The 16,373-nt window shown below is 43.4% G+C and overlaps 1 protein-coding gene across 1 annotated transcript in view; it reads right to left on the bottom strand.

The window, feature by feature from the left end:
- Positions 1-16,373, bottom strand: part of DNAH8 (dynein axonemal heavy chain 8) — a 617,537-nt gene that overhangs the window by 245,179 nt on the left and 355,985 nt on the right. The window contains exon 44 of the mRNA XM_043511607.1: positions 9,361-9,539. Coding sequence (XP_043367542.1) covers positions 9,361-9,539 — 179 coding nt within the window. The remainder of the gene's footprint in view (positions 1-9,360; positions 9,540-16,373) is intronic.

Raw genomic sequence — 16,373 nt, 5'->3', positions numbered from 1 at the left:
TGCCAGGTCTTGGATACAGGTTTTCCTACAGTTGGACCCATAACTCAGTATAAAGATTAGTTTCTTAATTTAAAAAAAATAAAAGAGATTTGGGTTCTTTTTATCTGCCTTCAATTTTTGGACTCTTCAGGGTGCACTTGGGTCACACTTTCAAGCTTTCCTCTGCAACCATGAAGTCTAGAAACTTTTACTACTTTTTTTTTTAAGTTAAAGCCAACATTCTCATGTAATCACTTGTCTCCAGTATCTGGGACTTTAAATAGAACACAATCGCAAGACTCAGGATAAAATTGTGAGAATAAAAAGGTGGACTGTGTAATCAGGATTACCGGTATGTAATCTATCTTTCTAAAATCACTCAGTCACACTTTCTGCATCTTTTTTCTGATCAGAACTTCAGAAACTGAACAGTACATTTTTACAGCTACATGGCTTCCTTCTTCCTCAGTATCTACTAGTATTCCTGTCCTCTTACTTTCCCTTTCTGTAAGCACTGCTCCAAATTTCAGATTTTCACCATGAATAACTTCGTATAGATTTGTAAATGAAATTTTTTAAATTGTATGTTATCTATTTATGGGTTTTATATGGCTGCCTATTACTGCAATATCTAAGTACCTTCCATATTAAATTAATACCAATATTGAAATTCCTAGTGGACTTCCTGGAGTCTGACTCTTCTTTTGGGGGTAAAATCTCTATTTTGGCTATGACATTTTCATTTTATTTTTTTATTTATCTGTTTGTTTCAGGGTGTTGGGTGTTTTTTTTTTCTGTGGGCAGAGTGTTTGGGTAGAGGACGGTGTCAATGTTGTGAATGTGATTCTTGTCAAAGTAGATATGGTTTTTGGAAGAGGAAAATTTTGCAGTATTTCCTAAAGCGGGCAACACTTTAGGTTCACCTAATCTCCTGTGGAAATTCATTCCACACTCAGATCCCCTCAGCCAAGAATGTTTTCTCTCCAGCTCTCACACACTTCCTCCTGGCCTTTGCTACTGTAATTTAAAAAAAAATTACTAATCTCTCTCTCTCTACAATATTCACAGAGTTCCAAAAAGACAGTATCTTGACACTTTTCCATTAAATGACAAGAATCTGACTAGCATCCTAATTATGAAGCTTTCAAAACAAAATTATTCTAGGCAGAGCTGGTAGCACCATCTATTATTAATGTTGCGGATACTGTAAAGACCCAGTTGTCAGTTGCTTACAACTTTGCCACACCTTAATTGTTTGGGCTGAAATTTTCCAGGCTGGGTGTCTGCCTCAAGTTAACTATTTAAGAAGATTTCAGCCATTTCCAAGAATAAGGTTAAAGGAAAAGAAATGATTACTCACCTTTTCATAAGTGTTGTTCTTTGAGATGTGTTACATTTGTTCATTACACTGTACATATGTGCAGGGATGTGCAGGAGAGTTTTCTTTAGCAGTACCTGCAGGGCGGCCAAACCTGTGCCCTGGCATCCCACATCCTCCGAGTTGAAGTGATAAAGGGTGGAGCCGACTAGCCCATCCTTCAGTTCCTTTATACCAGAATCTTAGAAATTAGATTCCAAAGCATTGGGGAAGAAAGGCGAGTTGGGTAATGGATATATGGAACACATCTCGAAGAACAATAGTCACAAAAAGGTAACTCTTCTCTTCAAGTGATTGTATGTGTCAGTTACACTAGGGGACTCCTAAATCATTTTCAATGGAGTAGGGACTAGGAGTATAATTGGAAGACGGGTTGCAGGACCACTTTGCCCACATTCACATCTTCCCTTGATGCATCAATAATTATACAGCATCTAGCTAATATGTGGTCTGAGGACCATGTCGCTGCTCTGCAGATGTCCATGATATGGATCTTTCCCCACAAACACTGAGGAGGTGGCGCATGCTCTAGATGAATGCTCTAACCCAGAGGTCCCCAAACTGGGGGGGCACCCCCCCACCTCAGAGGGATGCCAATGAATGTTTGGGGAGCTCAGCTGGGGCCCAGGCCAGCACCCATGGAGGGCAGGAGAGCCACCCAGCTCCGCTCCTGGCCCCTGCCACTGGCCCCGGCTGCTGACTCCATACCCAGGGCCCTGGCCCCTGGCCAAGGCTCTGCTCCTGTCCCCAGCTGTGGACCAAGCCTTGGCCCCCTTACCCATGTCCACATCCCCCCCTCCCGGCCTCAGCTTGGGGGAGGTGGGAGAAGGGGCACAGACAGAAATGGGGGGGCACAAGGTAAAAAGTTTGGGGACCACTGCTCTAAAAGCTTCTTAAGAGCACAGTACGCTTGGCAGCGTAGCACATTACAACACAGCTGGTGATCCATTTGGTGACAAGATGGCTTCTCATTCATTCTGCACAAAGTAAAAAAATGTTTAGAAAAGACCTGGAAGATCTTTGGTTTACTCAAGTAATAAGCCAAGGCTTGGCGAACATCCGAAGTGTGGTGCTTCTGTTTATCTTTGTGAGCATGTGGCTTTGGAAAGATGACAGATAAGTACATTGACTGATTGAGATGGAAATCAGATGCTACTTTGGAAAGAAACTTAGGATGTGAGCTAAGCTGCACCTTGTCCTTGTATAAATGGAGGATTCGTTGCCAGGGTACACTGTTCCCCTACTCTCTTTGAAGTGGAGATGGCTATTAAACAGGCCACCTTTCCTGAGAGGTGTAACAACAAGCAGGAAGCTAAAGGCTCAAACAGAGGTCCCATAAGAATTGACAGTACTAAATTCAAGTCCCACAGTGGAGTAGGATCTCTGATGGTGGTAGCAACCTCTCTAGAGCTTTTAGGAAGCTGATAGTCATAGGATTAGAGATACAGTCCTGCCCTCAATTTCAGCATTTTATGCCTGTATTGCAGCCAGATGCACCTTGATGGAGAGGACTGCCAGACCTTTAAGGTGTAACAAATAATCCAAAATCTTTTGAATTGTAGATTGTGTAGGAGACACACCATGACTAGTTGCCCAGTTAGAAGAAACTTCCAATTACTAAGGCAAGTAGATCACTTGGGTGTTTTCCTACTATTGAGCAGGACATTCTAAACTGCTACTGCACAGTGCACCTCCTCTGGGTTTAATTGCTGAGGAAGTAGGCCATGAGCTACAGCAACTGAGGATTCAGGTGCAACACCTGCCCATGATTCTAGGATATCAGATTTTTTTTATTAGAAGTAGGTTCTTGAAGGCTTATGTAGATTGGAGTACCACAATGTCCTTGGCCAATCTGGAACAATGAGGATAATTTTGCCTTGTTCTTGCTTCATCTTGACAATAACCATTGTCAAGAGGCACTGGTGTCTACATGTACAACAGATCCTTGTCCAATGGGAAGAGGAATGCATCAGAGATGGACTTGGGACTGTGACCTATACTTGAACAGAATCAGGAACATTTTCAGTTCTGGAGAGTTGCAAACAAATCTACTGTAGAAACAACCCCTACTTGAAAAATTGATCTTAAAGTAGCCAGCTGGAGAGACCATTTGTGATCCAAATTGAATAACTTGTTCAGGCAGTCTGCTAGAGCATTCTGGACTCCTGGCAGGTGAGATGCTTTGAGAGTTAGTAATGTAGAAACCCATATCCATATGTAGAAACCCACAGCTTGATTGCCTCGAGACAAGTTGCCTGATATGGCACCCTCCTGTTTGTACACATAAAAACACTACTGTGGTATTGACAGTGAGCACCTGGATGATTGATTTGATTCTGTCCTGTATGTGTGGAAGAAACTAACACACTCTGGATATTGCACGTAACTCAAGAACATTTATGTGTAATTGGACCTCGTGAGAGACCACAAGCCAGGACCCTTCAGATCACCCAAATGCACTCCCCACCTCGTGGTAGAAGCATCCATCATCTGATCATAGAGGGGAGAGTTGGTGAGAACAGGACTCCCCACATGCCAGGATTCATCCACCAACCACTTGCCTGGAATAAATAAATAGCTTGTCCAGATAGTGCATATGAGGGCAGTAACTGATCTGAGCTGTGTGTGTCAGCCTCTGAGATGCAGTCTGGAATAGGGGAGGGAGAGGTCACAAGTCCATGCTACCATAGGTCCCAGGATCCTGAGATAGTTCCTCACTGAGATTTGGGGACTGCTTCTGAATGGCACATAGGAGTCTCAAAGAAGAAACAACTTGGGTTGGAGCTGAAACCTCCAGGACTGTCCCAATAAATTGTATACTCTGGAGAGCTTGAGGATCAATGTCTCTTGTTCACTTCCAGCCCTAGGTATTGGAACAGAGAGAGCATCCAATAGATACTTCCATCCACTTGTTGACAGGAACAACCCCACACCAACCAATCATCCAGGTATGGATACCTTCGGACATCCCAATAGCGGAGACAAGCTGCTATCACCATGAATCTAGTGAAAGCTCTCAATGCAGATGATAGGCCAAAGGGTAGAACTGTGAACTGGAAGTGATCTCTTCCTATTATGCACCTTAGGAATATTCTGAGGCCTGGGTAGACTGCAACATGGAAATATGCATCTCACAAATCAAAGTCAGCATACCAATCACTTGGCTCTGATGAAGGGATAATAGGTACAAGGAAAACCACAAGAAACCTCAGGTTCTTGATGTATTTGTTCAAGTTCTGAAGGTCTAGAATTGGCCTGAGACTTGTTTTGTTTTGGTTATAGGAAGCAGTGGGAGTAGAAACTCCTGTCCTGGTACTGAGGGGTCAATTCCTTTGTTGCTCCCAAAGAATTAAGAGTTTGCACTTGTCTTAGTACAGAGTTGGATATAGGTCCCCGAAAAGGGACAGGGAAGGGGGGCCAAAGAGGGGAAAGAAAGAAACTTCAGGGTATATCTACTTCCCACTGTTCTTAGCAGCCACTTGTTTGAGGTGATGGACTGCTACGCACATAGGAAGTAGGATAAACAGAGATCTGATCTGACAAGTAGGCTATCCTTGACAGGAGTCAAACAAGCTCCTTTAAGGCCGGCAGCTGTCTGGATGAAAATGACCACAGAGTAGATGGAGTAGGCCTCCTTCTAAGTTGTCTTTGTTTGTACCTGGACTGGTCCAGGTGTCTGGGTGGGTAATACTGCTGTTTCAGCTGAAACTGATACTGAAACATAGTGCTTTCCTAGTCTGGCATATAAAGTACAGTGACTTTCGCACAGCCCAGGAGACTTTCAGTGTGTATACTTCCTCATCAGTCTTAAAGAAAAATAAAGCACAGCCTTCAAAGAGGAGGTCTTCAAGAGTCTGCTGCACCTCTACAGGAATCCCCAATAACTGAAGCCATTACAAATGGTGCATGACTATGACTGTCACCATGACCCTTGCAGCTAAGTCTGAAGCATCAAGGAAAGTCTGAAGAGCAGCTTGGAAGATCAAACGACTCTCCATCAGAAGGAAATAAAACTTGTTCCTACAGTCCTCAGGTTGCTTGTTTAGGAATTTGAACATAGCAGCCAAATTTGAATAGTCATATCAGGATAAGAGAGTCTGATGGGTAGCCATATGCAGATGTACCCCTGCAATTGAATAATACCTTTTAAAAAATAATTTTTGTGTCCTTTTCTTTGAGGGCAGCTTTTGCTCTACCTCTGTCGTGGTCTTTCATTTACTACCTACCATTGCCAGAGAGCCTGGCATGGAGGTGTTGATAGAAGTGTCCGTATGTCTGCGACAGAACTTGGCATTTATGTTCTATGCACTTTGCCACAGGCATGACTGATGAAGAGGTTTGCCATAGGGATTTAATGAGCTGCATTATAGTCTTACTTACAGGAAGGGCATCTTTCCCTGATATAGCTGGGTGTAAAATGTCCATGAGATTATGAGGATTCTGCTCCATTAGCTCCATCTGGATACCAACTGATGTAGTATCCATCTTTTTCAGGAGCTTTGGGTAGAGCTTAATGTCAACTGGTACCAGAGAAGAAACTTCAATACCAGAGCCTTATCCAGTGACAAGGATGAGACTTTCAAAGAAGGCAGGGTAGAAAACTCCAGAGGCTGATCTTGCACCACAAATATAGATGACAGATCTGAAGCAGGTTGTGGAAAGTCCCACTCTTGGGTGTATGGCAGGTGCTTTGTACTGATCAAAAGTGACTTCTCTGAACCAGGTAGGAAACCCTCCCTTCTTGGCGATTTGTTTCTGTAGAGTAATGAGGAAGCAGACCTGGTCACTGGAGGCATTCTTCAAGGCTCTGATTAGGGCCAATAATGGGGCTGATATGGTATCAGACTCCAGTTGTGTCTAGACCAGGCACTCTAGTCTTTCAACCTGCTCTGGGCAGGATGTTTGTGAGAGCAGGAACAAGTCCTGGAGGATGCCCTGAACTCCCTGAAGTGGGAGACATAGGAACCCACTTCACACTCCAAGAAGGGTCAGAATGATCCAAAGGCAAGGGTAGTACGGTATCAGCAGGTGTCATCAGAGATCAGGACACTGATATATGATAGGACTGAGATACCAGTGGCAATATCAGGGGCTTCCAAGCTATTGGTACCGTGCACTGAGGCAAAGCAGAACCTGTAGTCTAGGCGAAGGAGACTGAGGAAGACTGTATCTGACCCGTGGTCACAGTTGCTGTAATAGACCCCAATATCAGTGCTGATGTCCGCACTGCATGTGACAGTCCCAAGAATGTGCCGTTAGTTTGGATGAGCAGTGAAGCATTACCAAGAGGAAGAGCAGATCTTTTGCAGCTACATAGGCCTCTGGCATGGTCAGCACCAATAATGTCCACTGCCCTACCAACAGCAGCGATGGTGGATCCACTGTTGCCATTGCTGAAGTAGCCAGTCTTGATCATCCTGGAATGGGTACAGAAGTCAAAGGCCATGCTCTATGAGAGCCAGTTTGGGGTAGTACCAGGGAATGGCAAGCCAAAAGGTTTGCTCTTCCTTTGGTATTGGAGTGGCTAATCTCTGGGCAGAAAAATCCCACACTGAGGACTCTGAGAAAGTTGAAGCAGTCTTCTTTTTTGGCTTTGGAGGTCAAGAGTGGTCTGATCATTTACGCTTTTTAGAGAACTGCTCTAGCAAAGAGGATAAAATGGTTATTTACCTGTATTACAACTGTTGTTCTTTGAGATGTGGTTCATTTATGTATTCCACACAGGAATGTGTGCATGCCCATCAAGCTGGAGCCAGAGAGCTTTCTGTTAGAGCACCCATCAAGATGGCACAGGCACCCTGCACCTCCTCATGGCCCCTTCTAAGGCTATATAAGTGTTGTGCCACCTCGAACTTCCTCTCTCCCCTTACACCCTCAGTTCCTTACATTGGAAATGTATCTGAAGACTCCAGTGCAGAGGGGAGATAGGGTAGGTGGTGGAATACACATGTGAACCATAATATGAAGTACTACAATAGGGCTAAGTAATCATGTTTTCTTCTTAGAGTGATTGATGGATGAAGCTACAGAAAATACACAAACAATGGGACCGAGGAGCTGAGCAGATGCATATGAAGGTAGACATCTTCCAGTCAAGGGTCAAAGTATGGGTAGATGGCACACAGGACTAAATGCTCAGGGGGCTAGTGGGAAGGGATTGAAAGATTAACATGTACAGATACTTCGGACTGGTTGTGACTGCATGTTTCCACTGCAGTTATCTCAGGTCACCAATAACTGGGATAAGCTAACTTGTGATCATGTAATTAAATAATACATTATAATGCATACTCAAGGAGCTGAACACAGGCAATTCTGGCATTTCTTAGCTTTGATTTCTTGATTTTGCAACCCTGATAATGTTCTTTTTACTTTGTGTGTAATACATCTATTATTGAAAAAAGACTAAATGAGTATTTACCTCAGGAAAGCATATTTGTATGGATAGGCATTACTATTTAAAATGACTGAGAAAGTGAAAATGAGAATACAAGCATAAGGCTGATTCTATAGCCTGACAGAGCAGTCACCCAGGATGTGGGACACGCAGGATCCAATCCCTCTGCTCCAATGATTCGTATCTTATTTATCCACAATGCAACAGCTTCAACAGGAGAGACCGAAGGACTCTCTATATTAGACTTATAGCCCAATGGTTAGAGTGGTCACCTGACAGGCAGCAGATCCTGGTTCAAATCCCTGGTTCAAGAGGGGACTTTAACCAGGGCTTTCCCACCTCCCAAGTGAGCACCCTAAGCACTGGGCTAAAAGTTATGAGAGAGGTCCTACCCCTCCAGCTATTTTGTGAAAGCTCATCTATTGGGGCCTGATCCAGTAGGCAGGCTCTGAACCAGATGTGGGCAAACTGTGGCCCATGGCCACAACCAGGCCGCAGGACCCTCCTGCTCAGCCCCTGAGCTCCTGGTCTGGGAGGCTTGTCCCCAGTCCCTCCCGTGTTGTTCCCCCTCCCCCTCAGCCTCAGCTTACTGCGCTGCCAGCACAACACTCTGGGAGGCCGGACAGTGCAGTTGCAGAGCCACAGCCTGACCCAGTGCTCCGGCTGGCATGGCAGTAGTGCTGCCAGCCACCAGTGCTCCAGGAAGCACGGTAAGGGGGCAGAGAGCGGGGGGGTTGGATAGAGGGCAGGAGAATTGGGGGTGATAGTCACGGAGTGGGGGTGTGGATAGGGGTCGGGGTGGTCAAAGGCTGTGGAATAGGGGTGTTGGATGGGTCAGGGGTCTGGGGGGGCAGTCAAGGGCAGGAGTTCTGGGGGCAGTCAGGGGACAGGGAGAAGGTGTGGTTGGATGGGGCAGGGGTCCCGGAGGGTAAGTCAGGAATGAGGGGGGGGTTGGATGGGGCGGCAGGGGGCAGTCAGGGGTGGGGGATCTGGAGGTGTTCAGGGGACAGGTAGCAGGGGATGGTGGATGGGGTAGGAGTCCCGGGGGGCCATCAGGGGATGGGGTGGTGGATGGGGCAGGAGTCCCAGTGGAGCCATCAGGGGGCAAGAAGTGGGGTGGGGGGTTTGGATAGGAGGTAGGGGCTGGGCCATGCCTTCCTGTTTTGAGGAGACACAGCCTCCCCTAAGCAGGCCTCCATACAATTCTGTAAACCCGATGTAGCCCTCAGGCCAAAAAGTGTGCCTGCCCCTCCTCTGAACACATCTATCAGATCTGGCCCCTCAGAAGAGTTAGGCTGCTGAATGCCCATCTTCCCCTGGTTTGTGAATCACTCCAGGGCTTAGGCAGGAGATAGGATTTCGATGCCCAAAGGGAGGCAGCAATGCCTATGCTCAGAGGCAGTTACAGGTTAGTAGTGAACTTCTACCCATTTTCAAGTGATTTAGGCTCTTAGGAGCAAGTAGGAGAACTCCTAAGTGCCTAAGTCACTATTGAAAATGGGGGTTAAGTGCTTGTGAAAATTTTATCCTATTTGACTATTATAATTTTAATAAAAAAAGTAATTTGTTCTTTGTTTCTCAGTACATGCAACATGGAAAATCTTACCTTTGAAAATCCGACCCAAGCCTCTGAAGTCCATTTGATCAGAACAGTTAAATACTACTACATATTTTCCCAGAGCCTTTCCCATGTCTTTTGTAGTTTCTGTTTTACCAGTTCCAGCTGGTCCTGCTGGAGCTCCTCCCATGTTCATTCCCAAAGCCTGAGCTAAGGTTATATAGCATCTGTAAATGTTAATTAAAATGTATAATTAACTATAGATGAAAGTGAGAAATAAAACCTACATGCATATAATAAAGAAATAAGTATTGGCTATAACCCTCACATTGAATTGTACCTTACTCTTAGAGCAGTCCCAATAATAACAGTAGTACTACCCACATGATAAGGTGCTACTCAACATGAGTGAGAGTGGCAGAATATAGCCTTTAAATGTCAATGTCATAAATAAATCTTAACCTGATTCACCTACAGACTATAGGTATTAGATGAGGTACAATATATGCTACCTAAAAAAGAAGCAGTAAACAACCTGCAGTATCACAATAAAGAATGTTCATTATCAATTATCATAGCAGATAGTTTTTGAAGAGCGGATTCTGCCATGGTTGTTCATATTAAGCCGTACCTCACAGGTATATAGTCCCATTAGGCTAGATTGACTTAGACTAAATGTCCATGCAGAGGAGAAAAAGGATTAAGAACCACCTCCAAAGCAGGTGGGTGAGGAATGGCCCGTCAATATGCTAGCCAGCATATCTGAGCCAACACAGTTCAGGGGGTATTGTAATTTGTGGCTAGTACAGGACAACAGTAAATTATTATCCTCCTACCCTTCCCCCACTTCCAGGAAAAGGGGGAGCAGGGAGGGAATTGAGCCTCAGAGATATTTCTCTGAGCCACACACTGCCTCCTGGGGCAACTGCAGTTAAAAACACAATCCAACCTTTTTTTAATAAAAGGCTAACATGTGACTTTGCTTTGCTTGGCCAAGCTACACTTCAGGGGGAGTAAGGAGGCCACCCAACCCACCCCACTGCTTGATTTACCCAGACTTGGGTCTGTTGTAGAGCACAGCCCCTGTTGTCTGGATATTCCTCCCAGTGAGATAATGGATGGGAAAGTGTGGAGAGGGACAGAGTGAACAAAGCCTTTGGTCAGAACAGGTGCCCATACACAAGAAATAAATAAGATGAACCTTTTCAAGGGCTGCAGTAATTTATTCAGAGGCCAAGAAATGACTGTGCCTCTCTGAATCACAATTCCTTTGTAAAACTACTCCTATGGAGGAGCAGTTAGGTATAAATCACCCTTGCTCAAGGCCAAGACTAAAGATTTAATCTAACCCCAAGTGAGCAGGATTCCATGAACTTTCTAGGGTTGAGATAAAGAAATTAACTCTCTAGGGTTGAGATAAAGAAACTATAGGACATTTGAACAATTAAGGGACAAAAGTAGATTACTGGTGTGTTAGTCCATGAACCAGACAACTTTTTGTTACCATCTGGGTGAGCAAATTCCCATTTTAAAAAATATTCTTGCATACCTAATACATAAATATGTGGTGGACCTTTCTGCAGGGTATCTTAAAGGTGGAGGTATGCTTGTTTCCACAAAAACAGTACTAGTAAGCAGAAGCACTGGGTGAACAATGGGTATAGGCAATATTTTGACAAAAAATGAATACATCTTCACCCAATTTTGGGTAATTACTTTTTTTATATTACAATAATGAATACTATGAAAAATTGTCTCATTTGCATAATCATTAACATGGCAACTACCAAATACCTAATAATGGAGGTCATGCTTCACATTAAAAATGATTTGATTCTACACAGATTTCTCAACTTAAAATCAATTTTTGGTAGTTTCTGTATACAATAAGGTACTGTGACCTACGATTTACGTATTTTTTCCTCTGTTTGCTTCAGATTTGACTGTGATGCTATTGTGATTACTGAATGAACAATCTAATCTGATTCAGAGGTTCCCCAAAAGCAGTCCCTGCCCCAACTCCGCCCCCTCCCTGCCCCAATTAGACTCCTTCCTCAAATCCCCGCCATGGCCCCACCTCTTCCTCACCTCCTCCCTTGAGCATGCTGCAGTCCCACTCCTCCCCTCTCCCTCCCACAGCTTGTTACGCTGCAAAACAGCTGTTTTGCAGTAGCAAGCACTGGGAGGAGAAGCGGGGATGCAGCGCACTCAGGGGAGGAGGTGGAGGTGAGCTGGGGCGGGGGAGGAGTGGGGAGCTTGGCTGCCAATGGGTGCAGAACACCCACTAATTTTTCCCCGTGGGTGCTCCAGCCCTGGAGCACCCACAGAGTTGGCGCCTATGGATCTGGGGGTCATAGTGGATCACAAACTAAATGAGTCAATTGTACATAAAAGGTTGTTACCAAGAAGAGGGTGAAAATTGTTTTCCTTATCCACCGAGGACAGGACAAGAAATAATGGGCTTAAATTGCAGTAAGAGATTTTGGTTAGCCAACAGGAAACTTCCTTCTGTAATGGTAGTTAAGCACTGGAACAAAATTACCTAGGGAGGTTGTGGAATCTCTGTCACTGGAGGTTTTTAAGAACAGGGAGACAAGCACCAGTCGGGGATGGTCCAGATAATACTTAGTCCTACCTCTGTGCAAGGGACTGGACTAAATGACCTAACTGTGGTCCTTTCCAGGCCTACATTTATGATTCTTAGGAAAAATCAGTAACTAGTTTTCAGCTGTAGTGAGGGGTTTATATCAGTTCATATTGGTTTACATTTTCAAGGTAATCATCACAAGCAAAAGAGCTGGAAACTTTAACTTAATGAAAAGATGTATTTTTCCTTTAGATTTTTATGTCCCATACCCTGTGAAGGAATGATCAACTCCCATCAGGAACATCCCTGTGTGGCAGCAAGGGGAACATCCCTGCATATACCAGACAATTGCAAAGATCCAAATAAGGAGTCTCAGAACAATTGGAGGCATCTCTCAGCAGGATGTGTTGGGTATGTGGTGGAGTGGCTCCTTCCATGAAATACCACACCGGTCCTATGAAAAGGACATCAAGGTGATTAAAGATCACCTTAAAATAAGTCTTGCTGGGGCAGATAAGCTCACTAGCCTAGGGAGGCAGCTCAGCTAGAAGAAGGGGAAGGTGATCCATAAAGCTTGTCCAGTAGATATGCTCATGTGAACTAATGTCCAGGTCAAGTGTACCTGAGAGTAAGCTCTGCAAGTGATGTACAAAAGCGTTGCCTGACTTGTAACCTTGACTAGAGCCACTAAATTTAAAGAAGTGAGTAAGCTGAGCTATGCAAGTTGGAACATGGAAATGCTGACTAGAAGAAGTTTGGAGCTATGTGAGGTCTTAGAGAAGAGTAAATCTGACATGTGAACAAGAGACTAAATGGAGAGATTGTAAAGTTCAGATGCTGGAGGAGGGTTACAAAAATCTACTATTCAGTGAGTTCAACCTCCTGAAATAGTGTTGGAGTTATTTTGGATGAAACTATGCAGAGGCATGTGATAGAAGTTATCAGAATGACCGATGAGTGTTAAACTGTGGCGAGAAGAAGTGACTATCCACACAGTAAATGGGTTTGCACCACAGTTAGGAGATGATCAAAAGGTAAGAGGAGTTTTTCAATGAATTGTTGTGCTTTATTGGAAACATACCACCCAAAGATCAGGGTTGACAAAGCCCTGGCTGGGACGATTGAGTTGGGGATTGAGCAGGGGATTGGACTAGATGACCTCCTGAGGTCCCTTCCAACCCTGATCTTCTATGATTCTATGAAGGCAATTATCAGAACAGATATAAATGCACATGCTGGAACTGAGAAGGCTGAATATGAAACAGTCCATGGAGGGCACAACATCAGACCTGGAAACTCCAAGAAAAAAATGGCCCTACAAACATGTCTCGCATGGGACTTGGTGATTGCAAACCCATATTTCAGAAGAGAAAAAGCCACCTCATAACTTATCCCAGTGGTGGGCACACATCTCAAATTCATTTATTTTTAAACAAGAGTAAGTGATAGATCACAAATCAATTGTAAGGTAATACCTAGTTAGTGTGTTGTAAACCAGCACAGACCTCTACAGACTTCAGCAACATTTGAACCCCTGAACATTGAAAAAGCCTAAGCAGTGAAAACTTAAAGATGGGAATGAAAAAAATCTTTAAACAAGAAGTAATACATAGACTTCCTGACTACACACAGGGATGTGTGGAGGATAACTGGTACAAACTGTTAACATTGTTAGTAATGGCACATGAAGTCCTAAGAGTGATGAAACCAGTATAAAAAAGGATAAGAAGGGAGACTTGGTGGTGGAATTCTCAAGTTAAAGGATTGGTTGAGAAAAAAAAGGTAACTTTTATAAAATGGTAGAGGAGCTGGCTTCAGCAGTGATAAGACAGCTTATATGGAGGTAAAAAGAAGGCCAAAAGAAGTGTTCCAACAGCAAAAAAATTGACCTGTGATGAGCTACCTAACCACCTAACTGGATCTGAAGGAGAAAAGACCATCTAGAAACTCATTAAGGCAAGAGAAGAAATGATGAGGGACACGAACAAGTTTGTTTATATACCATGTTCATTTCTAATATTGCAAATGAATGGTGAGTCCAAATCTGGAGTGATTTTTTTTTGAGAGTGATGAAGCAGAACTAGGGCAGGATAGATGGAAGAGGAAGAGGCTATAGAGGGTCTTAAGAAAAATGAACAAGGAGAAAGCACCTAGGCCAGACTAAGTACCAGTGGCCTTGCTGAAGGGATGGTGTCAAGGATTTTAAAAGTCTGTTCAATGATATTAAGAAAAAATGCTGGATGAATGGCATAAAAGCTTTGTGGTGCTCATTTTCAATGATAATGGAGATATTTCACTGTGTGCTAATTATCGCCCAAGTATGCTGACTTCACATGCTACGAAAGTATGGGAGAAGACTACTGAAAAGCATCTGCATCATATAGTTTAAATTTGGAAGCATCAGTATGGATTTGTCCCAAGAAGAAGTACAATTGATGCCATAATTGCTGTATGAATCCTCATGGAGTAGCACAGAGAAAAGAAACAGCAACTGGGCATGGTCTTTGTGGATTTGGAGAAAGCATACAATTGTGTACCAAAAGAATTAGCTTGCTGAATGTCCATCTTATTGAGGATATATATAATAGTGACTACTGTAGTCAAAACCAAATGGGGCTACAGCAGAGAATTTCCAGTCAATATTGGCCTGTCCCAGGGGTTAGCATTGTGGTTTTTTTGTCTGTAGTTGTCTTCAAAGGAAATCACCATGGACTATGTTGTTCTTTTATAAGAACATAAGAATGGCCATACTGGGACAGACCAAAGGTCCATCCAGCCCAGTATCCTGTCTACCTACGGTGGCCAAAGCCAGGTGCCCCAGAGGGAGTGAATTTAACAGGTAATGATCAAGTGATCTCTCTCCTGCCATCCATCTCCACCCTCTGACAAACAGAGGCTAGGGACACCATTCCTTATCCATCCTGGCTAATAGCCATTAATGGACTTAACCTCCATGAATTTATTCAGTTCTCTTTTAAACCCTTTTATAGTCCTAGCCTTCACAACCTCCTTAGACAAGGAGTTCCACAGGTTGACTGTGCGCTGAGTGAAGAAGAACTTCCTTTTATTTGTTTTAAACCTGCTACCCATTAATTTCATTTGGTGGCCCCTAGTTCTTATATTATGGGAACAAGTAAATAACTTTTCCTTATTCACTTTCTCCAAACCACACATGATTTTATATAATCTCTATCATATCCCCCCTTAGTCTCCTCTTTTCTAAGCTGAAAAGTCCTAGCCTCTTTAATCTCTCCTCATATGGGACCTGTTCCAAACCTCTAATCATTTTAGTTTTCCTTTTCTGAACCTTTTCTCATGTCAGCATATCTTTTTTGAGATGAGGGGACCACATCTGTATGCAGTATTCAAGATGTGGGCATACCATGGATTTATAAAAGGACAATAAGATATTCTCTGTCTTATTCTCTATCCCTTTTTTAACGATTCCTAACATCCTATTTGCTTTTTTGACTGCTGCTGTATACTATATGGACGTCTTCAGAGAACTATCTACGATGACTCCAAGATCTTTCTCCTGATTAGTTGTAGCTAAATTAGCCTCCATCATATTGTATGTATAGTTGGGATTATTTTTTCCAATGTGCATTACTTTACATTTATCCGCTTTAAATTTCATTTGCCATTTTGTTGCCGAATCACTTAGTTTTGTGAGATCTTTTTGAAGTTCTTCACAGTCTGCTTTGGTCTTAACTATCTTGATGACTTAGTGATGTGCACAGAAGATTGCTAGACCCTGCAAATCAAATTTGAACAGTGGCAACAGAGTTTTCAGTAGAGAGGATTTAGAGTGAGTATTGGTAAGACTGAGGCTATGATAGCTTAGGCAGGAGGACCCACAATAAAAGGATATTACAGGCAGAGAGCTCAGAAAAGTGAAAGAACTGAAATACCTAGGATTAATGGTTGGTAACAGTGGTGTCCTCCTAAGTGATGCCTAGCATTGTTTCAAAGCCACAGTATAAATGGTGGGAGCTGACCCCATTCTCTGTAATAAAGAGATGTCCATGAAGGTAAAACTGTAATTCAACCCATCCTAATGTATGGAACAGAGATTTGGCCAGCCACAAGAAAAGAAATCATCCACCACAGAAATTAAGATGTTGAGATGGTCAAATGATTCAATGTTTGGAGATAAGAAATGAAATGAGGTTGGGAGGTGCCTAATGCAGATTGTCCCAATTGAAGACAAGTGAGTGAGATGAGGATACATTGGTATAGACATATCCAGTGAAGACCCAAAAGTTACATTGGTAGGAGGATCCTTGCAATGTTCATGAATGGAAGATCACCAAGGAGGATGCCAAAGACTCAGTACATGGACCAGATATCACTGGACCTTAGGGAGAGATCAGTTTTCATAACAGCCAGGTGCACAATCATCAGTACTGGAAGAAAGCTACAAAAATTGCTGACCGTGAATAGGGAAGTAACAAGAAGGAAGAAGAAGAGATTT

The sequence above is a fragment of the Dermochelys coriacea genome, chromosome 3 (genome assembly GCF_009764565.3).
Source record: "Dermochelys coriacea isolate rDerCor1 chromosome 3, rDerCor1.pri.v4, whole genome shotgun sequence".
NCBI classification, from domain to species: domain Eukaryota; kingdom Metazoa; phylum Chordata; order Testudines; family Dermochelyidae; genus Dermochelys; species Dermochelys coriacea.
This window is presented reverse-complemented; position numbering and strand designations above follow the sequence as displayed.